At 41.9% G+C, this 26,527-nt stretch overlaps 1 protein-coding gene across 14 annotated transcripts in view; it reads right to left on the bottom strand.

Moving 5' to 3' along the window:
- Positions 1-26,527, bottom strand: part of LOC146985434 (pleckstrin homology domain-containing family A member 7-like) — a 195,957-nt gene that overhangs the window by 156,804 nt on the left and 12,626 nt on the right. Inside the window, exon 1 of one of the 14 annotated variants that reach the window (XM_085778392.1) lies at positions 12,390-12,624. The exons of the other annotated variants lie outside the window; for them this stretch is intronic. Within the exon in view, the coding sequence (XP_085634518.1) occupies positions 12,390-12,541 (152 nt within the window). The 5' untranslated portion in view covers positions 12,542-12,624. Of the gene's footprint in view, positions 1-12,389; positions 12,625-26,527 lie in introns of those variants that run through there. 14 annotated transcript variants of the gene reach the window in all.

Genomic DNA, 26,527 nt, shown 5'->3' with positions numbered 1-26,527 from the left:
ACTTTCACCTCCGGGGAGGGTTAACAATGGTAGAGGGGATTGAGCAGTGACTTTCATCTGAAAAAAAGCGGAGGAAAAGACGAGATGCAGAGCTAACTAGGAGCTAACGTCTGGAGAAGTGGGACTATTTTTTTCACAGTGAGGCTATTTTATTGGATAATATGTATTTCTGGTTGAATAAAACTACATGAAATTGATTGCGTATCCCTCTTTCATATTGCCTTTATTGGTAACCGTTTTATAAAAGCAATATATCACTCCAGTCCGTGGTATAATTATACCACTCCAAGGGGGTTGTCGTCCCTCCGCTTCGCGTCGGGCCGAACAACGCCCCTTAGCCGTGGTATAATGAGCATATACCACGGACTGGAGTGATATATTGCTTAAATAATCTGCCGCGAAACTCGTTCATTTCACCAATATTTTGTTATGATACGCTAGTGCTATTCCCCTCCGAGCCCGGGGTTATCTATCAACATCCGGAGTCTGTAGGTTGACCGACTAACCTCTGACCTGGATGATGCAATTATCCTTTAACTATTAACTTTATTGTAAGAGCTGCGTGTAGTGCATTCTTTCTGTCAACCCCATTCTCTCAATCTCAGACACACTCACAAGCCCACTGACAACAGACCCGTCTGTTGATTGGCTAAAAACAGCAACACATACTCGTTTATTTGCATAAGAAGCAGAGAAATGAGATTTAATTCACAAGTGGTCAAGTAGAGATGCAATTTAAGTCAGGTGTGACAGACATGTGTAGAGCTGATCACTGCAGACACAGGTCTGAACGAGGCCTGTGTGGACGCTGTTTGCCAGACAGTTTGGATTTCTGCAGAGGGTTCAGTTTTTGTCTCTTTTTTCCTAATGATCTCAGAGAGTTAGACTGCTGCTCTAAGAAGGCTATTATCCATTCCGCTCAAAGTGGCTTCTGTCTAGCCAATAAAGGCCTGATTGATGGAGGGCTAGAGAGATGGCCGTCCCTCTGGCAGGATCTCATCTCTGAAGATGACTTCTGAAGTTCTTCTCGTCTGCTCAGCTCGCTTTGTGCTCCTTTTCCCATTTCGCTTGGATGCTTTATCTAGCTGAACAGTTGGAGGACGAGTTTATTCATTCACAACCTTCTTCCAACTCAATTATCAGGACCACTGTGCTTTTGAAAATACTTAAAGGGATATTGTGTAACTTCTGTCTGCTGTCTGCCCAATTTCATGTGAATGCAGCATGAAAAATACGATTGAGTTGCTTGTGATATACAACCACAACGCTAGATGGGAGAAATTCCTACACAATGTACCTTTTGTCTCGTGTGCTCCTGCTTCTGCAAATTAATCGCCCCCTTGGGGATTGATTGATTGATTGATTGATTGATTGATTGATTGATTGATTGATTGATTGATTGATTGATTGATTGATTGATTGATTGATTGATTGATTGATTGATTGATTGATTGATTGTTGCAGAAATGATTTGTCTCACCACAGTCTCATCAATGATCTTTAAAGACCCCCTCCCATGAAAATCGTGTTTTTCGTGCTTTTCACATGTTCCTGTAGCATTTTTCTTGTGTTAGAGGACATATCAGCAGAAAAGGAAGTGCAAAATTGCATTTCTGAGTTTTTCTGCCTTCAAATTGCTGTGAACCAATGGCAGACTCAAACTGGCAGTTTCAGGGAGACTGGAGCTGACGTGTCACAACTCCAGGGGAGGGCACTAGTGCTACAAGCTCCCGCCCCGCTCTGCATCTGGCTCAGAGGTGAACGGTTTGACAGCTCGGTGTAGCTGCCAAGGTATAACAGGTATATCTCACCTGGTAGAGCAGCTTGCACCGTAAGTAAGGACTATGCTCCAGTCTGGGATTGAATCCCAATGTGGAGTTTTACACTAAACGCGCTGAATCGGTAATTGTACAATGTCCAGCTGTCAGCAAGCGGGGGGTGGGGTGCGAGGAGGTGGATGGGCGGGTGCAGAGCAGCGCAGTCTCTGCCCACCCTCCAGAGGTGCATTGCTAATGAGCTGGTTTTAAAATGACCAAAAAGGGTCGCGGGAGGGGGACTGTTATCTTCAGGAAGGAGGCTGTCCTTTACTAGGAAGGCCGAAGGTCGAATAGATACCTGAGATCATTTGTCCCATCAGCTGTTAAATATTTAAATCAGCTGTAGTGATGATTTGGTTTAACCTTTAGGTAATAATTTCTATGATATATCCTGATATTACTCGTACTGTTATGTATTAATTTTATGATGTATTTCTATTTATTTATTATGACTTTATGTGCTCTAACTGGTGTGTCTATTGTGCCAAACGCTGCTGTACACTGAATTGCCCCTTGGGGGACATTAAAGCTTAATCAATCAATCAATAAATCAATGAGGTTGAAGGGCGGCCCATGAACTTGGTAATCAATTTAGAAACAAACTGCTCTGTTACAGTCACTCAAAAACTGCTCTAAGAAAAACTGTCATTTAAGTAGACATTACATTCACGCTGTACAAACTACTGACACAGGCTCTCTAAACATAATGATTGCACAATCAGTCTTGATTCTATACACCAACGCAGGGAAATAAACTGAAAATAATGAAGATTTATTTGTTCTCACAATGTTTATTGACTCGATGTGGAATCTGAAAATCACATCTTACAGTGCAGCTGATCTGCTGCAGATAAGCACATCTCAAATTGGTTTCATTTGCAGTCCATTAACATTGCATCTGAGATAATACTATAAAAAGGTATTATACTCATCTCCTTTATTCTGGTTTATGAACTGTATTCACTTTGGCTCTCTTTGAAATGGTAATGACTGGTCCCTCGCTGCTTCTCTGTGCGAGGGAGGACTGAGGCAGCTCAACCTCCCCACCCAAAAGTGACCCCTTTCAGTTAGCCTTCAAAGGCCACTGTCAGTGAATGGGCCGACAGTTACTGCCAGGATCTAAAGAGCAGCTCACTGTCACTCCATCACTGGCTGTGGTGACACAAAAGGAAATTCAAGGTTATGCTTTGATGTTCACGTCTAAGTGTGAAAACGTGTCACCGAGGAGGCCAGACGGACACATAAGGAGGGTCATCAACAGAATAATGCTGCAGGGAGACATATGCATTCAAGATCAGGGCACCAAATAGCAGCTAAAGGGAATAATATATGATAATGAGTCTGACTACTCAGACAGAATAAATACAATAAGGTTTCCAGGGCAAACACTAATATGGCTGATTAAATTGCACCTAGCGTCTGTTAAGTGGTGTCAATTTTTAAACCCCCATTCTCTGGCGCTATAATGAGCATGTTTTTTGGGTGGCGGCTGTGCTAATGAGCCGTTCAAAATTGCACCACTGTAAGAGAAGGCAGAGAGAATTACACCTGAACAAAGGCCAAGAGTGTTTCCAGGAGCATTCAGGCTCAGCGAAGCTGTTTGCTTTGTGGAAAAATGGTGGAATTCTCCCACACACTCTTCTTTTCTGTCAGCACCTCCACATTGTTTGGAAATGTCACATCGTCATACAGTGAAGGTCAATATTAGACTTTTAATTGCAGGGAAATTGAAAAAGTAGAATGTTTAGTGGAGAAGCCTTGGTTGTCTCCAGCATACACTAAAAGTCAGAGGACATACAAAAAGACACCTGTCCTTTCTATTTAAAATGCCAAGGACCGGGACAAATACATATCATTAGCAGATTAGCTGTGAGGACATGGTGACTGCAGACATGTCCTCACTTACAAAACTGATGACTCAGTGAGAAGTGCTTCACAACCCACCATTGTCTGGGTAATGTGCAACACACCCAAATCTCCGGGGGTTGTTTAACGGTTAACAGTGTGAGACACATTCTGCCTCCGTGTGCCGGCGCCTCCTACAGGTCAACATGCTGGATGACTGGAGGAGCAGGGATTGTTCCACAGCTGCTGATGTGAGCCTTCAATACTTTTCCCTGTTGAACCTCAATGTAAACTCACTGATTATGTCACATTGGAAATAATGATGGGTCTAGGGCTGCAGCTATCGAATATTTTAGTAATCGAGTACTCTACTGAAAATTACATCGATTAATCGAGTAATCGGATAAAACGTATTTTTGCTTGGTTAAAGAGCAATTATGAATACACAAGAGAAAATAACATATTTCACTCAATAATGAATGACCAATTGGTTTCCTTTTGTAGAATCAACTGTTTTTATTTCTTAAATTCACAAGCAAGTATTTTCTGGTCTTGAAACATTACTAAAGAGGCGACTGCTGCTAACATAAATAAGAATAAATAAAACACAAATAAAAATAAATTAAATTAAATTACTTTCAAGATATCAAAAATAAATTAAATTAAATTACTTTCAAGATATCAAAAATGTTTTCTGTGGAGATGCTGCAACATGGAAGACGTGCTGCTGTGGTATGCAAGGGCCGTGTTACAACTAGAGTGCCTATAGAGAGACATTTTCTGTCTTTTTGTCGCCTTTTTCTCCCTCAGTCAAACACCCACGTCCGCCCCCCCGTTAAGGTTTCTACCTAATCAACGGTCTCACCGCAACAGATGGTTCACGTCATGATAACTTAAGTATTTTGGCCATTCAAACTTCCACAGTCCATAGTCCTTTTCTTTGTTTGATATTTCAAGAGACTTTGGTTAAGTAGCCTAACCATGGATAGCTCCTAGGCAGGATTGTTCTGCTGTGTTGTCGCCACTCGCCACCGTCCCCCCGTCATCGCGGCCATCGCCTCGCCGCCGCCGCCGCCCCCCTCCCCATCGAACGGCGAACGGCCGCACGGGGGGGGGGGGGGGGGGGCGTGCACGGTTACGTTAATAGGTTACGTTACGGCGCACGTTGTGCCACATTGAAAGTCCGTGCGGCCGCTTGAACTACAATTAAATTAACGATTCCTCGAGGCAGAAAAAAATCCTCGGACCATTTTTTGTAATCGAGGTACTCGAATTACTCGAGGAATCGTTTCAGCCCTAGATGGGTCGTGTTCACAGTTTTCTGATATAGTGATTGATCAGTACGGAGCTTTTAACTGGATACGCAAAAGTCTCTGGTTTCTGCTGATGTGTCTGTGTTACCTCTGTTAACAGCAAATGAGCCAATCAGTGTGAAGATACGCTATTTCTAAGTAGTCTAATTCTATACCTCTGGAAGGCATGGTCGGGTCGGACCACTGACGAAACCATATGAAAAGATACATTACGCTGCTAAAAAAAAAAGACGCAAGTCCCGTCTTCTTTCTGACGTTTCCAAAACAAATCTACACGCGCCGGCCAGACAAATGTCTTCATGACAGTGGGAAATGCAGTCTTCATTCCGCCGCTTTCGTCCACAGGGGCCGCCAAAATCAACATTAAATGAAAAGTCCATACAGGGGCTTTAATGAGCAGTTCAATCACTTGTGGGAAAAAAAAAAAAAGTGACCCGTGTCAGCCGCTATTTCACTTGTTAGAACACATTGGTCATCTGCATTTTAGCCATACAGCGATCGTACACGGCTGTGTGGTGTTTTATTAAGTGCTTATACAGGTTGAAAGTGTTGCCCTGTGAGGCGCAACAGCACCAAGGCAGGTTATCTTCTACTAGAATAGTTCAACTATACTGCTTCTCTTTGACATTAAAGTTTCTGTAGTGCTACGTTCAGCCCAGCCTGAGGCCGATCCACAACAGGTACATAACACTGTGAATCTTTTCACCAACAGCTCCACTCTCCCTTGTGTAACGGAGGATCCGGGTGCACTCACTCACCCATGACATGTAACTAGAACATAATAGCACCCATTTTTTCATATCGTGCAGGGTTTCCCCTACATGTAATTAACAGCAAAGCAAAATAAAAGCCACCACACCTGCACACCTTGAATATGTTAAAACAATGTAAAGCAGGGTTTCCACTACCAGTTACCATTACTTTGCACCCCTTCGCACAGTTATAACTCTACTCGGTTTAGGTCCTTTTCCATCACAGCTGAGTCCTTCACAGTTCCTCCTCAGCGGGGCGGTCATATCACATCACGGCGGCTATGGCCACGTCGTCTCGCTCTCTTTTTTCTCTTCTCTTGTCAGCTCCAAACTCACTCGTCTACACCTGGTTAACAGACCACAGTGTGGTTTTCCACACAGCAGTCAGTGAACTCAGGTGTATAGGAATAACAACAGTCTCAGTACAGATCAGTGGGCGCTGCTGCCGCTGTGTTTTTAAAATTAGCAGGTTTGTAAAGCAAAAAAAAACCAAACAAAAACAAGTGGAACCATGTCGAGCCGAGTCGCACTAATGGAAAAGGGCCATAAATAATAACCCCCCTAAAGTGTCTCAATCCACTGGGCTTATTAATACACAACATTGACTATAAAAGGGGAGGGGGTCGCCGCCACTACTTAACAAAATCCCAGCGGAAACACTGTCGCGATATGATTGCAAATTATGAGTTTAGCCTAATCGGTTGCTTATCTTTTGTTCAAGTGTTTACAGTCACTGTTTTCTGGTTTATTTTCTTACGTGGCACCCCCCTCTGAGGAACTCTGGCGCCCCCCAGGGGAGACTTACCTCACAGTTGCTGTGATATGATCTTTTTGGCCAGACTGTGCAGTGTGCACCCGTAACAAAGCATAAGACTTACTACACATTGGAACAGCTACTACTCTACCCAGCTGTCAACACTGCATGCTGTACAATCAAGATTAAAAAGTCTACTTCAAAACATCCTGTAATCACTTTTATAGCTTGTGAGGTGTAAAAATAATTCACAGGATGTAACTGAAAAACAAGCATTTCACTATCTTACAGGCTCCTGCCACAGTGTGTGGTTTATCATTACAATACCCCAGGGGACTGGACAAAAGCAGTTCTTTTACTAATGGACTGCTTTTTACTGCTAACCTGATTCAGTCAAACACAGAGCGCTTGGTGGCAACCAAGGAGCTGATTCACGGCCTGAATACCAAACAGGGAGGCCAATGAGTAGACAGCCTGTCAGGCAAACACACACACACTGAAACATGTGACTGATGTCTCTGTGTCTCTACGGCTCGGTGAACTATTTCTCATGACATACAGTCTATAAACAGCTTGTTAGAGTATTGCAATTATTGTGATAATAACACTGTAAAATACTCCACTGTCAAACTGCTGGTATGTCTTTCTGTAACATCTAATCAAATACTGTACTAATTACTCCGAAAGTTAAACTGGGCAGAAGAACTGTGCAGCCCATACAAAAACTGTCCTTCTCTACATCTTCTATCCAAATGGTCTAATCCATCTGGCCTAGCTGATCACTTCCTTTGATCAATGCCAAAGTGTTTTTTCTAACAGTTGAAGAATGCAGAACAATGATGTCAAAGTCATACAATGCACTGACTCACGACGGAGAGGAGAAAAAAAAAATGCATTCTCTTCTACTCTGTTAAAGCAGAAGTTAGCGATCCGGTCGTTTTGGCTAACTTTTTGTCAGCAGATGGAGTTAGCAGTCCCCGCCCTCGTCCCTACGTCACCACATTCATGCACATCCCTTGGCTGCACACACAGAGAGGACCGCCCCTTTATGCCGTTCTCGCTCCTCATTGGATAAAGGTTGTAGGATACAAGGAAAGTTTTCTCCTCGGCTCAGAGCAGAGCAGAGTGACTGACAGACCCGTGTTTCAGACCAAACACTCTATATAAGTGATTGCTGTCGGAAGATATAACTATTTAAGACTTATATTAACACAAACATTTCGCTTACTTCTGCTTTAATGTCCAGATTCAGAGACACTGATGACACTGAAAACCATGTAGGCCTACTTTTTAACCACTCAATCAATTAAGAAGTGATCCAGTAAGCAGAATGAATGATTCTGGTATCAAACTTATAAGCTCATCCCTACTTTTTTGTTGATTCAATTTCCATGTTTTCCCATATTCCTGTTTTCTTGTCTATATACAACATCTATGTCCCGTCTGCCCGTCCAGGGTGAGGGACCCCTCCTCTGTCTCTCACCCTGAGGTTCCTCCTGTTTTTTCTTGGGAGTTGTTCCTCAGTGGATGTGAGGGTCTAAGGACAGATGATGTTGTTATGATGCTGTGTAAAACCCTTGTTAACTGTTTGTTTAAATGGGCTATAAAAATAAAACTGTCCTGCCTTGCCCTTGCATTGCCTTGCATGGATCTTTATGTGGATGACCTGTCCAAGGTGTACCCTCCCTCGCCCCATGTCAGGTTGGATGGCTCTAGCCCCCTGCGACTCACCACAGCAGAGACAATGGATGGATGATTGGGTCTATAAGCAGAGCTGATGAGACTGTCATTCTTGCTACAATATTTGTTCACAAATGAAGTGCTGGACAGGCTGATGGAGGCTCCAAATGTAAAACTCAAGGTGTTGCCCCGCTCACTGAGAGTGGGACATGATTGTACCAAACTTCACTGACATCTGTCCAACAGTTGTTGTAGTTGTTGCAAACAACCAGCTGAGAAGTGAAGGTGAGAAACTGCAGGTCCTTGTATGACCACCTGAGGGCGGCTCCAAAAGGTTATGACAATCATGATAGATTATTAACAACAGAAACAAACATGTTTACAGCCTGGTACAAACACAGGTTTACAAAACTCTTCATCTAAATTTTATCAAAGTTGTGTATACAGCATATGAAGCCATTCACTGGAATAAAGTCTCACACACGCCCTACATCTTTGCTCAATTTGGATTAGTCTGGAGTCGGGTAACGGTAAAGCAATGGCTCTGCTGAAACCAGTGGATCAGAGAGACTACGTCCATCTTTACTCACAGGTGGTGGATATAGATCAGGGCTTTAAAGTCACTAGGACTCATCATCATGGGAAACTGTGAGCACATTATCACTACAAACTATCTGGTGAGTTGTTGTAGTGTCTGAGTCCAGACCAAGGTGTTGGACAGACAGACAGTGAAACTGACGGACTGATGTTACCAGTGTACAGAAATTAGTTTCTGCCTACTGTGCTTTCAGATCTACCACCATGTACTTACACTCTCACTGCATCTATTTCTTTAATTTTTTTGAAATGTAGTAGTTTTTAATAAACGCAATTTATTAAGTTTGAATATCATCTAATTGTCATGGTGTTTTATGTAAAAATAAATAAATAAATAAATAAAAAAGAGCCTCTGGAAAAACTGGAGAATGAATCACTCAAGCCTTGATCTTCCACAGGAATTTATCAGCACCCACACATGAGAACGACTACAGCTGAGACTTTGTTCAGAAACTGAAATGACTGCAAAAACAAAATCTGACATCTTAACATGCTGAACCCCTCAGGGAGAGTTGACGACAACCATTTCCCATTTCTGTCATGATTAAATCAACATTAATGCCGTGGATGAGTCAGAAAGATTTACACTGGGGCACCAGAGGTTGGTGATGTGAGAGATCATAAAGACGGTTGAGTTTATATTTGCTCTTATTTTAAATGTACTGTGCTGCACAAAGAGCTGCTATAGAGATGTAGGCCTATATCATTCTGACCACAAAGACAGTAAACGTCTGTCTAATCAAGTCATTTCCATTGTGATTTTTGCCATAATAATCGGCGGTGTCATGTCAACAAAGCATTAAGTTGCTGAATTCTCCTCCTGAATAATTGACAACATCTCCAGATACAAAAGCAACAGTTCTCCGCCCATGACAAACAGTGGAGCTGACAGAGGCAGATGCCTCCAGAGAGCTGCTCCCTCCTCCAGGGAACAGAGAACAAAGTGTTTCCCATGTCAAACATGAAACCAGCGTGTTGTTGGGTGTCAGCCACGGCTTTACATTCATACCGGAATATTTCTATTTTTGACATAATGAAGAATGTGGTAGATGACTGCCGAGGTGTGCTGAGCACCTGAGTGACTGTGAGGAGGTTTTTGTAGCTCAGCAGCTACAATGTGGACTGGGCTTGTAAGGGATTCTTTAATATTTCAGCAATAACTGAGTAGCCTATTCTAAAAGGCAACCAAACAGGGTTCATTGCAACATGAGTCTTAACTGTTGCCATAGTAACAGGTGCAGGTTCACCATGAAACATTATGGCTTATATATTAACTATCCATATCAAATATGCAGGATTCCATTCTCAAACAAAAAGATCTAACAACACCAACAGTCACACTATCAAATATGTCATGTGTTATATTCTATAACACCTAATGTACACTATAACGTACAGAGATATGCAATGTTACATTCATAATTTTTCTATTTTTCTATTGGTTGCCATTTCACTATATATTCAAAATCTACTACCACCTTTCTCGTTTTTAAATATTCCTCTCTTTTTCTTCTTTTATATTCTTGTATCTCTATTTATCTTGTGCAAAAGACCAAAGGTACCAAAGAATTTCACTGTAATTACTTGTAATTATATGTGACAATAAAGTAAACTTGAACTTAATATAGAGCAGGTCTCAAATTATTGAAGGCGACTGTGAAAAGCAAAACTGGTGCTTCAGAAGTGTTTTCTGAAAGCAGATGAGATACAAGCGGATTTCCATTTTCTTAGATGTAAATTCCAAAACTACAATCAGAAAATTGAGAAAAATTGCCTCGGAGTTCAAGGGTAAAACTGATTCACAAATGCCTGCTTGAGAGTTGTGAATGTGTGTTATTAGGATACTCACAAATATGTTTATTTATTAACTGAATGTATTCATTGTGTGTATGCATAAAACCATAAACATGTAGTGTCAGTGTGGTGAAGAAGAGTGTTCAGATCTGATGATCAATTAACAAAAGCATACTATGTCACATTGCTAATATGATTAATTGGAGAGAAAAATGATTTATGTATATGGATTACCTTGAAACCTGCTTTTGAAAAATGGTAGCCAGAGAGAATTTCGGTTTATTAAACTTTTATATATCTACATAAAAGAGAATGCTCTTTGCTGCTGTTGTTCTGTGCCACACTTTCATTACCATCCACTGTTTGATTAAGAATAAATAAACCTCACACTCAAGCTGGGTCATCAAGCCGCCTGGTGCACTTAGCCTCTGAGTATAGCCTGCATATTCACCATGTTCAGCTTTCTAAATGTAAAATAGTGCTACTCGGCTTTGATGAAAATCCTAACGCAGGTGTTTTGAAATTCAAATTGTTTCTGGGGGCAGTTTTTTAAGATTCCATCTGGAGCCGATTTTCTTTTTCCCTACCTTGTACAACAAACAGGATCTGTTTCTAAGCAAAGCTTCTGTTTGGACAGCCAAGTGCTGAGAACAAGACAACACTTTGCTTGGGTGCGTGCCAAACCGGTGACGGCTTCAGAATGGATTTAAGAATTCAGTCACAACTTTCCCCGCAAGACAATGGGAGATTAATGTAGTTAATCGTCAATCATTTCGAGGACAATACGTCCTCCTCTGTCATCTCCGTCTCCCCGGGCTTGCTTGCGTCCCGCAGCAGGAAGCAGTCCACCTTGTTTATAGTCTGAGCAGCTTTGTGAGGCCGAGCAAAGTGCTGAGTGTGCCGGTAAAGCTGTCATACACCCTCGTCAAGCTGAATTAAACTTACGTTTGCATTCAGCTGGGGATCAGGGTGAATGTGTATGTGTGTTTACAGGCGAGTTCTCAACACAACTGGTTACTCAGTGTGTGTGTGTGTGTGTGTGTGTGTGTGTGTGTGTGTAGCATCAAGTTCGCCAACAGACAGTGGTGGACAGTAACGGAGTAAATTTACTTGAGTACTGTACTTAAGTACATATCCAGAGGATTTGTACTTTACTTGAGTATTAGATTTCTTTGGTACTTATTACTCTTACTTGAAAACATTTCCAAGAGAAACATTTTTACTTTTACTGCAGTTAATTTGTAGGAAGGCTGAAAAGTACTGGTTACTTTCAGGTCTTTTTCTAAAATCCTATTGAACACAAGCTGTGTTTGTCAGAGAAGGAAACCCTAACCCCTAAAAGCAGCACATCAGTGCAGCTGCTTTCAAAGAGTTCGTTCTCACAAACAAGAGTTAAAAGCTCCTTACATTCATTTAGAAACAATTAGAGTCATTCATTGATGTGAAAAATAAGAAATTTACTCTTACTTTTACTTAAAGTACATTTAAAAGCATGTACTTTTGGATACTTAAGTACCTTTAAAAGCAAGTACTTTTTTACTCTTACTCGAGTAACATGTCAACTGAGCTACTTTTACTTGTAACGGAGTAAATTTTGACCAGTAGTATTTGTACTCTTACTCAAGTACTGGGGTCGAGTACTGTGTCCATCTCTGCCAACAGATGTTCCGTGTGTGTGTCTCCTTTCAAATCTGTTACAAGCACATAAAGCTGAGGAACAACAACAATTTGATTTTATGCGCGTACGCTGGAATCGAACACCTTAATGAGCTACGGTCCGGTCCACAGACACCACAGCCGTCCTGTGTTACGCAGCAGTGTTTCATGGTGAGCTTACCTCATGTCACACGTCAGATCCCATGTGGAGAATTCATGATCGCCGTAGTTAGCGACCACCTTGGTCGTTCTCGGCCAGACGGCGTGACGTTTGATGGGAACCAGCTCGGGGCCGGCTTCCTGCGCTGGGTCGCGGCTGCAGCAGGTACCCATCCTTCCTTCCTTCCTTCCTGGATGATGGGAGACTTTATCTCTCTGAACCCTCGCTCACATACAGTACACTGCCTGCTCAGTTATGATTTAGTCTCCCCTTTTTAATCTTTAATGTCATCTGCCGTCTGTCTACCTTTTCACATTTAGAAGAATATCAATTTAAAGATCCGGAGAAGAGCAAGAGCAAAGCAGATCATCTCTCTTTTCCTCTTTTAAGGTGTTCAAACATTGTCCCATCTCTTCAAGCCTCCCTCCCTCATCATTTCGTCTCTGCCCCGTCCTATTTGTCTCCGACCTCCCCGGTGCTCCTCACATGACTTCTCTCTCTGAACTGCATCGCTGATGTTTTGGTGGCCTGGCCCTGGCAGTCTGGCCCTCCTCCTTCCACTGACAGAAGTGCCACTGTCTCCCACAACCAGCCAGACTTTGAGGGCCACAACATTGTATCAACCATCTTGTTGTTTCTCTCACTCGCTGTTTGCATCGTGGGTCCTTCAATCCCTCCTTTGTGTCCGTCCTCCTTTGCTCAGTGTTGAGCACAGATGGACCCCCCCTACACTTTCCAATGCCAAGCTTTTCTTTTGGTCCGGTCATGTGGAGAAGAGCGAGACAACACTGTGGAGATGCGTGGGCTTTTGCCGTGTGGAGAAAATTCAAGGAGTGCAGAAAGCTTCTGGGCAATGTTTCCATTTGTAGGCTCAACATTTCAAGCATTTTTCCATATCTGAAGTTTGTTGTTTTCATTGCACGTCATGTGCTGCTTCACCACACTGTCCACCACTGCATTCATCAGAAATAAAACACAGCCTCTTTGCTAAAGGGATTTTTGCAAAGCTTTTGATGTTGTTGTTGTGTCTCAAATACAATGATTTTTGTTTGAAAATTCTTTCAGGATTCGCTGCACAATACAGCCCCTCTTCTATGTAGAAAAACCACTGAGGCATTTCCTTGATATGGAGTTTGATTCAGCCGTGCTTTGATTGTACAAAGAAGGTGAAAACCAGGACATGTCCATCTGTGCAGCAAACTCATATGAGATGTAAAAAACACATTTTTCATCATCACATTCAGGTCCCTGAGGTCAGACTCAGCTGATCAAGAGAAATCATGTCATAGCCACACTTCCTTAGTGACCCACAAGCCTATTTCAAGCTTATTTCTGTAGTGTGACTTGGATTCACAAGTGTTACCTCACAACTATTTGGAGAGATAAAAGAGGACGATTGAACGGGTAGAAATAAAAAATATCAAAGGATAGGGGAAAAATAGATAGCACAAGAGCGTCTTTAATCCTCTACAAGACTGCCGAGGGCTGAGATGTCGCAACATGTGTTCAAGGCCACAGGAAGTAAGGCTGGACAGACTCCTGACACCTGGCTGGTTTTGTTGAAATGATAAAATACATGTTATTCATCCAAGGACTGATTTCACTGGCTCTATATAAGGGAACACAAAGAGTACGACTGATACTGTCACGGTATTCGCTCAGTAAAGACTCATCATTCCATGTGTGAGGAGAGAAAGTATCTGAAAGCACACCAGCTGAATGCTCCTGTCAAAAGATCCACTGTGCATTCAGTGATTGCATACACATCTTTATGTTTGGCTTTTGCACAGGTCTCAAGGTCAATGTTCTTCCGACCACTGTACTTGTGTTGTTTCCTCTTCAGAGACAAAGATATATTCATATGTCTGCTCTGGGAACTTCTTCCTCTTATCTAATAAAGACTGATCTGACAATGGCAACACACCAACACACAATGAGGCAAGTAATATAGTTGCAGTCTAATGGGTCAACTTTTCCAGCTGGATGAGAACCGGTGGTAGATTCCAGAGATGTTGTCCACCTGAACCCGACAGCCTCTCAGGACACACCTTTAATACACACCGCAACAAGACAATCAAATCCATCTTGGCTCCAGCACTGTCGTCCTAATGCTTCATTTTCTGCTTCTGAATGTCAGAAAGGCAGCGCAATCTCTACACCACATAGCCAGCAACATTTCTACTATTGTCACAAGGCCATGTCTCCACAATGCAATGGGCTTCCCTCCTTTGGCTTCTGAAGAACTTCCCCTGCTGCTTGCTACATTATTGGCCAGACATTTGATTTTACTGAGGCGAAAACCACCTGCGCTCCTCTTATCCTAAATGGAGGAAGGACATTTTTTTTACTGACTTAAATTGGAAGATAATTACGGTAGATGGTCTATGAACGGTTCACTTGCCAAATGTAATAAAACAGAGGGACCTTTTTTGGATAAGGAGTCTCCAGTCATGTCATTGTATCTTTAGCAGGTGCGTGAACTGACAACTTTTCTGTAACACTTTTTGTGTATAATGTAGAAAATCCTGTGTGAAATGTGAAAAAAGAAGAAAAGTGAATAAATGTAAGAAAGATAACTTGAGCCTAACAAGATCCCAAAGCTTTACGGTTAAGTCAAGTTGCTGACCTAAAGAATCCTGTCTGTGAAGACTCTCAGTCATCCAGGCCTGAATATCCCACAAGGGGTTAATAGAGATCTGCTGGACATTTCAATATGAGAGGCCCCTAGTGTACACACTACTATAATCATATACAGACACAACCATACTCTCTCACACACACTATATACACATACTATAATCATCTGTGGGCGGAGTACACGTTTATTTACAAGAAGTTTAAAGGGATAGTTCACCCAAAATTCAAATTTCACTCATTATCTACTCACCCTCATGTCGACTAAGAGCTGTGAGAATTTTCAGAGTCCTCCGTGCCTTCTCGGAGTTACGGGGGGGGTCCGCGAAGCAGTATTTGTCCATATAATGGTTGTGAATGGATACCAACTTTCTTCGTCCAAAAAGACACACCAAAAAACATCCAAATACCTCCATACTGCTCGTCTGTAATGTCCCTCTTGTATTGAAGCCCTGACATGAGAAATTGTTCCGCCGGTCAGTGCAAAACACTGGGAGCTTCCGCTGCAAACAAGCTTAAAATATAGACTTATTTAATTTTTTTCGGCTTCAATACAAGAGGGACATTACAGACGAGCAGTATGGAGGTATTTGGATGTTTTTTGGTGTGTCTTTTTGGACGAAGAAAGTTGGTATCCATTCACAACCATTATATGGACAAATACTGCTACGCAGACCCCCCCGTAACTCTGAGAAGGCACGGAGGACTCTGAAAATTCTCACAGCTCTTAGTCGACATGAGGGTGAGTAGATAATGAGTGAAATTTGAATTTTGGGTGAACTATCCCTTTAATTGGTGCTTGTAAATGAATGCTGCTCTGGATCTGACTCTTTCCTTCTATTCTTACTCTTTTAATCAGAATCTATTATATATTTTCCATGTTTGCTGAGCATAACATTTGTTCAAAATTAACTTAAAACCTGTCCCGTACACAGTAGACGCCTGTCTAAACAGATGCTGGGTCAGTTGTTTTGCCTCCAGCGAACATCACAGTATGTCACAGTGACGTAGGCCGCGAAGGGGTCTATACTGTAGTAGCCTAGTGTGTGAGAGCTTGCATGAATTATTTCTTGAGGGGCCTCTCATACCAATTAAATGTGCTAGTGACTCACCAGTGTCTCTGATGGCCAAAAGAAGAAAAAGGAAGAAAATTAAATGGTAAAAACTTGGCATACTGCAATTTATGTGGTGAAATATGTTAAAAGGAAATCAGGATTTTAAGGAGAAAAAAAGGCTGTCATGGAGGCTGGTGTAGCCATAGCAACCAAACAGGCAGCAGGGCAGGTAGATGGGGATGAAAAAATGTAGCTCAGTGCTTTCATCTCCCCAGGTATCTGTGTGCATACCCACAACCACATGTGTGTTCTTATTATTGTGAGGACTGTCACTCTGACAGTCTGTTATTTAAACTTGGAAAAGGAGGGCTAAGAGCGACAGTGAGCACACAGGAAGCACTAAAAGGTTAATGTTATGTCAAATGAAAACTAGTTGTTGATCAAGTACAGTATGAAACAACATGCATAACTCTGCTTTGTCCTTTGACACACAGGAAATGCAGCTGTTCCCACTCCATCAAGAAGAACAAGGTGGTGGTTGTACACACAAACCTGCGTTCTTCATGACATTTTGATAGATGGTATTGTATGTGAGGATCCTCCTTTTTACCGATGCACGGGACTGACATTTATTTGAAGGACTTAAACTTGGCGTTCAAGAATGTCTGAAGTGGTTGCCCTTTTTTGTTTTTCTATTTCTTAAGTGAGGAAGAAATTATGTAAAATGTTGCTTCATAATGATCTTTACCAAAGATCAGGCTCCAAGTTTTGCCACTTTCTTCACAGATGACAATTATCATTGTCACGGTGTGGAGAATAATCTCTTTATACGAGATGGGAATTTATTTTTCAAGTTATCACTTCAAAATCATTTTTGTTCCATTTCTTTATAACATCACACTCATGAGACTTGAGATGAAGCTGGGAGGCTTTTAATTACTTTTAAATGCGAGCGACTATAGGTCTAGATCTGAACTACTTCCGCAGCCGTCCCGCTTTGTGGGGTGCTTCCGATCCCTCACGTCCCCACCCAGCACCGTGATGAACCACATATCATCCTGACAGATCTGTGCTGCACATCCTCTGTGAGAGTCTGTGGATTGATACTGCAGCCGCCGGGCAGGCTTAAATATGCAAGACATCAATTTTCAGGCTAACTTCAAAAGATGGTGCTGAACACACATAGACACACACTAATCTGCATGTGGTGGACTATAATGGCTGTAAAGAGTGATGTTTGTGTCTGTAACAGTGTGAGAAGAAAATGATGGAAAGAGGAAACGGGTCGGGTGGGGGTGGGGGTGAGGGTGGGGGAGCTCCACAAATAATGCCTCCGTTTGAAGAGGATTAGAAGAATCCACCGTGAACCAGAGTGAGGGGATATCAACCACAGGGAGGTATTCTGTTAGGACACGCTTGATGGAGATGTCAGTGTGCAGAGCATCACTTAATAGTCAGAACAAAGTCTACTGGAGTGTATCGGCCTGCTACAGGAGGGTTTACAACAGTTATGAACATCAAACCATCTGCAACATCGACTACAATTAAACTTGAATACAGAAGTAATTACTAGCACTGTTGTGAAAAAGTGGCTAAGAGGAAAAGTCATTAAAGGGATAGTTCACCCAAAATTCAAATTGCACTTATTATCTACTCACCCTCATGTGGACTAAGGGCTGGGAGAAGTTTCAGAGTCCTCCGTGGCTTCTCTGAGTTACAGGGGGTCTCGGCGTAGCAGTGCATGTCCCTATAACGGTTGCAAATGGATACCAACTGTCTTCGTAACAAAAAGACACACCAAAAAACATCCAAATACCTCCATGCTGCTCGTATGTAATGTCCATCTTGTATTGAAGCCCCAAAATGCGAAATTGTTCTGAAAAAAATTAAGTAAGTCTATATTCAAGCTTGTTTGTAGCGGAAGCTCCTCTTCCTGGTCCATCCAAATCTTGCGCGATTTGCGCCGGCGTCAGTGCGATTACTGACACCGGCGCAAATTTTGGGTGAACTATCCTTTTAACAAAAATTCTCAGAATTCTCAAAACTCAGTACCATCTTCTCGTGACAAGTGAATGGATCTACTCTAATGAGTCTATACTATTCTATGATGCGATATTAATTACTTTGTTACCCATTATCATATTGAAAATCATTCTAATCGGTTCTTTTGGATTGGTTTGACCATCATAACATGTAAATATCACTGGACTTTCTTCATTTAAAAGTGATGGGTCAACAGTTTGAAACGCCTTGGGTTAGCTGTTAGAGTAAGACCTCCAGATAACTGCTACTGATGCTCTTTACCTCTTACAGGCCCTGCCAACAGCAGAGCAGCCCACTGTGAGCTTCACAAGTCTTCCTCAATAACCAGCAACCTCCACTGACACTCAGTTTTAGGTCTCGGGCCAGACCATCATGCCCAAAACTGTCTCTGTACTCCGCTGAGGGACCAGACATTTGGACAAACCGTAGGACTGTCTCATTGAGGATAATGCTTTTAGGTTATTCCACAAATCAGGTTTTGTGTCATGTCCTTCCAGGTTGAATACACATACAGGGAACAGTTGTTCTGCAGATGTGTAAATGTCAATCATAAAGTCAGACTTATTGTCCACAGGCGGAAATAACTTGACAAGCTCCAGTCAGACATGAGTCAAAGAAACTTATGTGATCAAAGAGAACACTGAACAAAGACCTTTGTTATAAATATTCTAAGAACACGAACTCACCGAGCTTCATTTCAGCAACAAGACGTTATTGTAAGAAAAACTGAAGTCCTATTAATCAAGTGTCTAAACTGAATCAGTAGTAGTACATGGTTTTACCTCTGAAGATGTGCAGAGAACAGAAGCCTTTCACATCAAGCAGTTTCTCCTTCATCGCACTTTATTCAGTGTTATGAACCAATGAGAGAAGAATGTGTGTAAGCACTAAGCACACAGTGCTGTTAATAAATCATTAGCCGGTGGTGATGCTGACCGAGGCCCTGTGGGCTTTCAGCATGAATACAGTGAGTCAGACATAAACACTGACTCACTGCTCTCGTCTTGTCTTACCTGCACTGAACATCCTGCAGCTGCAGCTCACACCTTCAACCTCCACTTCATCAGCCTTTTGTAGCGTGTTCTGATGACAAAATCAGCATCATACTTCTAAAACGTATCGCTACGTGACTTTAGTCTGTTCCACTTAAAAGGTTCAGTTTCTGAATACAGGCTGTGTGCATTTCTCTGTGGACAAAGGCTTTGATACTTTCAGAGTGTTAATATAGAAGCTAGAGCTGCCCTATAATCAAAGAAGACATGGAAATCTAATTTAAAGGTATATTGTGTAGGAATTACATCTAGCGTTGCGGTTGTATATCACAAGCAACTCAATCGTATTTTTCATGCTGCATTCACGTGAAATTGGGCAGACGGACGACAGCCGCTGCACGTAACGCCATAAACAAGCCTCTATGTAAACAAGTGGTCCGTCAGCACGAGGCAAAACAATACACGTGACAATATGTTGTCAGTGTTTCCCATTAATTAAAGCAGAAGTAAGCGATATTTTTGTGTTAATATAAGTCTTAAATAGTTATATCTTCCAACAGCAATCACTTACATAGAGTGTTTGGTCTGAAACACGGGTCTGTCAGTCACTCTGCTCTGCTCTGAGCCGAGGAGAAAACTTTTCTCGTATCCTACAAGTTTTATCCAATGAGGAGAGAGAACGGCATGCAGGGCTGTTTGTGCAGCCAAGGGATGCGTGTGAATGTGGTGACGTAGGGACGAGGACCAATAGATCCATGACGAGGGCGGGGGCTGCTAACTCCATCAGCTGACAAGAAGTTATGGTGCGTTCAGGGCAACCCGTAACTCGTGTTTTTCCGACCTGTGAAGTCGTACCAGTTCGATCTGGTACGAGTTCACGGGGCGGAAAAACACGAGTGGCCGTTATAGTGACTTTCACAGGCAACAGGTCGGAGAAACACGAGTGGGTTGCCTGGAACGATAAAAAGCCGGAAGTCGTGACTTGAAGCTGTAACTTACGGTTTCAAAAGCCTGCCTGGAACGCAGCATTAGCCAAAACGACCGGATCGCTTACTTCTGCTTTAACAAGACTGTGGTGGCCCGCCAAAGTCTCGTTTGGGCCCGCCACAGTCTCTCACAGAAAAAAAGAAAAAAAATTGTTAAAAAAATTGTAAAAAATTGTAATTGTCTTCACGTGTGTCTACGTGCCATGTGCCCGCACACGAGAGAGGCGGCAGTTTGAGAGGCTGACTGGCAGAGATGAGAGCTGGTGAAACGCTAATATGGTTATTTAAAACACCATCTCTGATCTCTGCCCGCACATGGACGTACACAGACACGGGCGCACGCTAAATGCGTTATATCGGGCTAATTGCCCCCCCCCCCAACCAACAATAGAATCGATTTTCATGAATAGATAACAGGAGTAGATACACAATGTCCCTTTAATGCATTTTACAACTGTCAGTTAATCTTCATCTCAAACAGAAAAAGAAAGGTAACAACTGTAAGGTGAAGGTGCAGGTGAACATATATATATACAGTATATACACACATATATGTATACACTGTAGCAGGAGAGAAGAGCATGACTGCTCAAAAATCATCCATTTTCAACAGTGTGTGTGCAGCAGAGCGTGGAGGAGACATGGAGTGTGAGAGCGAGCTGCCTCAGCAGATGCTATCTTTTGGGTTTCTAGATTTGATGAAAACGTACTCTTTTTTATCTCCAAAGTCATTCACTGCCAAAAACACACAGAGCCCTCATCCTTCCTGACAGAGCGGAGCGAGGTGAAGCTATTCAATCACTCAAAACTATAGACAAAGATACACAGCTGCATGGGATTTCTTCATTGACCAACAAGTCTGGAGTGTGTTCATCAAGTCGGGCTGGGTTATGTTCATACTTTGTCAATATCCATCCTGATACGATGACTTCAGGTCCTGTTCCTGGATGATACTTTTTTGACACTAAATCTATTTCACCAAGTTACAATGCACCTCAAAAGACTCAAATCAGTTTCATGAGACAAACAATATAAACCTATTTACAACAGTGTGGTTTAACTAAAGTTGTCTCTTTTATGTAATGGAATTAAACTTTTACATACATTTACCACAACTATTAGTTGATCTTGTTTCTTTACATAATACAAAACTTCCTAAAAGCAGAAATTGAAAAGGCTGCCTTCAGATCACCACAGCTGCTCTATCTCCTGAGCCGCTGCAGCTACAACAAAGCATCAAAAAAGCACAAAGGAACTAAATGTAACCGACACAAGGAATCAGTGCTAATAGTTTTCAGTGCTAAATGAACAGTAGCATGTGAGAATGTAAGGCTCACTGCTGCATGCTACATTTCCATCGCTCAGCAGTTCTCTCTGCTTTTTCAGGTAACAGACAAACTCAAGGACAGAGAGCTTTGACTTCTTACGTGGACAAAAAGGGAAAGGCGTAGAGAAATATATATAAAACACTATCAGTTTAGATGCAAACAGGTTCATTCTCTTCAGAAACATAAATGCCCCAAAATAGGATGTCTCCATGTATTTTACCAGTGTTGCTACTGCAGTTGCACTGACACCTGGTCAACCACAACACCACTCACCTCTAACTTCCTCCAAGGCAGCAAACCTTTAGCCAAAATGGTATTTTTTGGATCGAGGTTCCAGTGTGAAAATCTCAAAATGCCGCCCCAAAGTTTTCGTGTCAACACCCAAAACGTGTTATCTGTCACCTGAGAAGGTTTGGGATGAGTTGGACCGCAGAGTGAAGGCCAACAACAGCTCAGCTCCCCTGGGAACTCCTTCAAGACTGTTGGAAACCCGTTCCACATGAAGCTGATGACAGAAGGTCAAGAGTGTTCAACGCTGAAGTCAGGACGGGTCAGACTTGGGCTTCCTTTTTCTTTTTCTTTTTTCTTTTGGCCGGGTTCAGGTCGAGAATTTATTGTCAGACCGCATCGGGTCCAGGTTTCAACCCCCGCGGGTTGGGCTGGGTTGGGTTTTAAATTTCAGGCAACAATCAGTTTTGTTTTTCCTATTGGCTCAGTGAAGTCAAGAGGACAGTTATGATACTCGGTGCTATCGAGGACATTTGGTTGGTGCCTAAAAAAAGTATCAAACGTTGATACCCAGTCCATAGCTGCAAGTGACATTCAAATCTTCAAGCACAATCAAACATTATACAAGCTTAACCCTCCTGTTGTCCTTCTTCTTTAGGGTCAAATTGACCCAGTCCTTCCCTTCTCCCTTCCTTCTTTCCACAATCCTTTTTCCTTTCCTTCTTTCTTTCCTTTCCTTTGTCCTTACTTCTTCTTCCTTCCTCTTTTGATACAATTGACCTGATCCATATCCTCCCTCCATCTTTCTTTCTTTCCTTTTCCCCTTCCTTCTTTCCCTTCTTCCTTCCTTCCTTGAACAAATCTCTTCCCTCCCTCCATCTTTCCTTCCTTTTTCCCTTCCTTCTTTCCACAATCCTTTTTACCTTTCTTCCTTCCCTTCGTCCTTACTTCTTCCTTCCCTTTTGACCCAATCTGTTCCCTACCTCCTACTATCTTTCCTTCCTTTTTCCCTTCCTTCTTCCCCCCATCTTTCCCTTTGTCCTTCCTTCCTTCCTTCTTTCCCTTCGTCCTTCCTACCTTCCTTCCTTGACCCTTGACCCAGGAGGACAACAGGAGGGTTAAAAAAAAAAGGAAATTCTGTAATTCTATACACCCAAAACATCACTAAGATGTATTGGAACAGATGAGGTGAAGTCAGAAAAGAGTGAGTAAATGATTCACCTGACACCTCCGGGAGTTACTAATTTACTTCTATTATCCACAGTCAGCTGAATGACAGACAGAGAGACAAAGACACGTTAAAAAAATTAAAAAGATGAAAAAGTCTAAATGCAGTCCTGGCATATGTTGCTGAACAGAGTTTTTTGTGCAGAAGCAGGTGTTGGAGGCAAATATCTGGAGGGAACATCGTTATGTAGAGCCACTGAACACCACGTTAGATTTAAACACCTGTCCTTGGGCTGACATTTACCAGAAATAATCTTTAACTTTCCTGCTGTTCTGAGAGCAAACACAGAAACTGGTTTGCACCTCCGACCAATGAAAACAACAGAAAAGCTATTGTTGACAAAGCTTTCTCTTCCAGCCTTTATTTGCCTGCCAGGGAACTGTTGGTTCTTTGGTTTAGCTATGGCTCCACAGCAAAACAAAGCCTCTTTTTCTTCTGAGGACAAAAAGCGTCAGACGGCGAAGCACAAACCAACCCTGTGTTCGTACGCCTTTAATATGATCCATCACTTTTATTAGTAGGTTCACAAGGAGAGAAAAAAAAGGCTTTTTCTGGGACCCCATTATAAGTAGTTATCCTTTCAAAAAAAAAAAAAAACACACCTCAAAAGCAGCTATTCAATGCAGCATGACCTTCTCTGTGCACAACATCTATATTTGGGTCCATTCACTGCTCAGCTCACTTCGTGGCCCTGCAGCTCTTACCCAAAATCAAGATTATACTGTAGGCCCTCATTGACCCAGCTCACATTTATCATACACCAGATTTCCAGGGACTCAGGATTATTTTCTCCAATTACTCTTCAGTAATCTTGTAATTTGTACTATTGGTTGCATGCTTCACAATTTTGGAACTCGGTGCTCTCTGCTGCTTTTATTATTATCATTATTAGCAGGCATGCTATGCTGTCTTTTCACAAGAAAACCATTCAGTCTGAAAGACCGAATGTTCAAAAATATGAACACTAACACGGCCGGTGAAAACGATTACCTGCTCAGCAAAACCTTTTAAAGGTTCAAGAAAGTCATTGACAGAAACATGGCAGGACAAAAGCTGCTCCAGTGGTCCTGATGCCATCGACAGTCAGTAGAACACAGGGACTTAAATGGTTTAAGTCGCGCAGGGCCTGCTCCTGACATTATTGTAAGCTACTTTGAGATAAGCCTCTTTGTCATGGCTTCGTGATACTATCATTGTGCTTACGCTGCCAATCATGCAGCGCTCAAATCACCACACAACCAGTTTCAGGTTTCTGTCCTGAGCATCAGCTGGGCACAGCCGCAAGTAACGGAGTCATCCAGTGCCACTGTCATTTAGAATCAACTACATGAGCTGAAAGAAAACTTAAAATATTCTCACGTAGAGATGTCACAATTATAGATTTTCTTGGTACAATTATTGTCAGAGAAATAATCACGATTATCATGATTATTATATTCAATAATTTTACAACACTATGAATGTGTAGCATCAAATATAGTCAATTGCATTACTAATTATATAAACAAATTATTTTAAGTATCTACAAATATAGGACCAATCATTAATCCTTCAGAGGAAATGTTTGAAGTATTTATTTTATCTTTTTTGTTTTTTTCTTACAAATGAGACGCTAACATTTCAATTCCTACCAGTTCAGTGTTACGTTTGGTAAATTAACATAATTTAGCCCAGTAACTGTGTATAACTTTGTTTTCATTCTGTACGTGTTGCGCTGATCTGCCGACATGGTTCTGAGATAATCTTTTTTGGAAAGTGACGGTATTTAGAAACCTTTACGATTAAATAATTGTGGCGTTTAATACCGCGATTAATTGTGAAAACAAGTAATCGTGACATCCCTATTCTCACGTTTTATCTAATCATGCCGTCTGCGTCAATAAATATGTCCAGCAGGAGGCCTGTAATGGATATTTCTAATCACCAGTGATGGGAATAACGGTGTTATAAAATAACGGCGCTACTTTTCAACAAAGTTACTGTTTCCCCCGTTACAACACCGTTACTGACAATAAAATGTTCCGTTACTTGACTCAAGAAGACCCATCACAAAATAATACACCCGTTAAAGTGTATATTCACATTTTTTTCGGTCCATCAACTAGTCGGAAAAAAGACGTATATCTGGAACTAACCAACTCACTCAGTATTCCTCCGCAGAGACAGCCGGAGGAATACTGAGTGAGTTGGTTAGTTCCAGATAAACAGGGGGTTAGGGTTACGGTCAGAAGGTTAGAGGGACGAGTCCAAGTAATTTGACATATGAGCATTTTATAAAAAAGTAACGCAATAGTTAATTTTCCGGGTAATTAGTTACTTTTAACGAGGTTGTGCAATAATTCTTATAGTGCTCTTACCATGGTGAATTCATGAGGTGTATGTGTTATGTTATGGGATATGTGCAATGCTGGTATGTCTTGTGTTGGGTTGATATGGCTGAGGTGTATTGTTTTTTGTCATTGTGGCCATCAAGACATTTATGGCGCAGCTACAGTGTCCAAGACAAATTTCCCTGAACGGAACAATAAAGTTTATCGTATCGTATTTTATAATGTAGTACTAACTCAATTCCTTTTGGAGAAAGTAACTACTAACTATAATGGATTACTTTAAGTAGCGTGTCCAACACTGCTAATCACTGTCAATAACCTGTAATCCACAGTGTTGTACAATATCCAATCCACTGTTCTCGTCCTTAAGAACAATAGTTTGACCCAAAGAACATAAGCAGCTGGAAATGAATAATTCATTCAAGATCCGCCGAGCTCTTCTGGGCTTCCACACACATTCCTCAGTCGTAGACTTCGTTTTTTGTTCAGCTACAGTAATTATCTGGACTGTTGGAACATGATCAAAAACCGTGGCTCAAATTCTTAACTCGGGTGCTTACACTGCAGAAATGTGCTGTCTGCCCGCTCTCATGTTCTGTCTTGGTGAATGTCGGCTTGTGCCACATAGAAAGACATTCATTCCTCAAGACAGATTGTTGAATCACAAGAGGAATGAGATGTAGGGGGCTGTAAGACCTTTAATATGCAGCTGTGTGTGACAGAAACCAGTTGTACTGCAGCTGTTAACAATATTACACTGACTGATTTATTTATGTGCACATGAAACATAGTCGGCTTTTTCCTAAACCTATATCAATTCTTTTCAGAAGAATACAGCATTAAAGGGGGGCTGCAATTACTAATCATTATTGATTATTTTTTGAATAATTGAACCATTTTGTCATAAAATGTCATTAAAAAGTGAAAATGTCCCAGAACTTAGACTGACTTCTCCACGACAGTCGGAAAAAACTAAATCTGTTCCAATGGTTTACCAGAGGAAAGAAAGAAATCTTCACAACTGAGAAGCCAGAGCCCAAAATGAATCTGGCTATAGCCCTGGTCCGTCACATCCCATAGCTCCTCTGTGTCCCTCATCAGGTGACAGTGAGTCACTGTGGCGTCCAGTCTGGCCTCAGCCCAACATGTGAGGATGAAGGAGTAGTAACTGTGCTGCTACTTGTTCCTCCACTCTTTCCTCACACCCGGCCATCGACACCGCAGCCTACAGACTGGGTGTGATAAGAATGACCCCAGGTAACAACATACCATAATCATCTCACAGGTAAACATACAGTATGTAGTGGTCCTTGTATGGCAGAGAGGGAGGTGAGG

The sequence above is a fragment of the Trachurus japonicus genome, chromosome 6 (genome assembly GCF_045865225.1).
Source record: "Trachurus japonicus isolate A0001 chromosome 6, Traja_1.0".
Classification (NCBI taxonomy): Eukaryota; Metazoa; Chordata; class Actinopteri; order Carangiformes; family Carangidae; genus Trachurus; species Trachurus japonicus.
The sequence above is the reverse complement of the archived record's forward strand: the minus strand, read 5'-3'. Positions and strand labels throughout refer to the sequence as shown.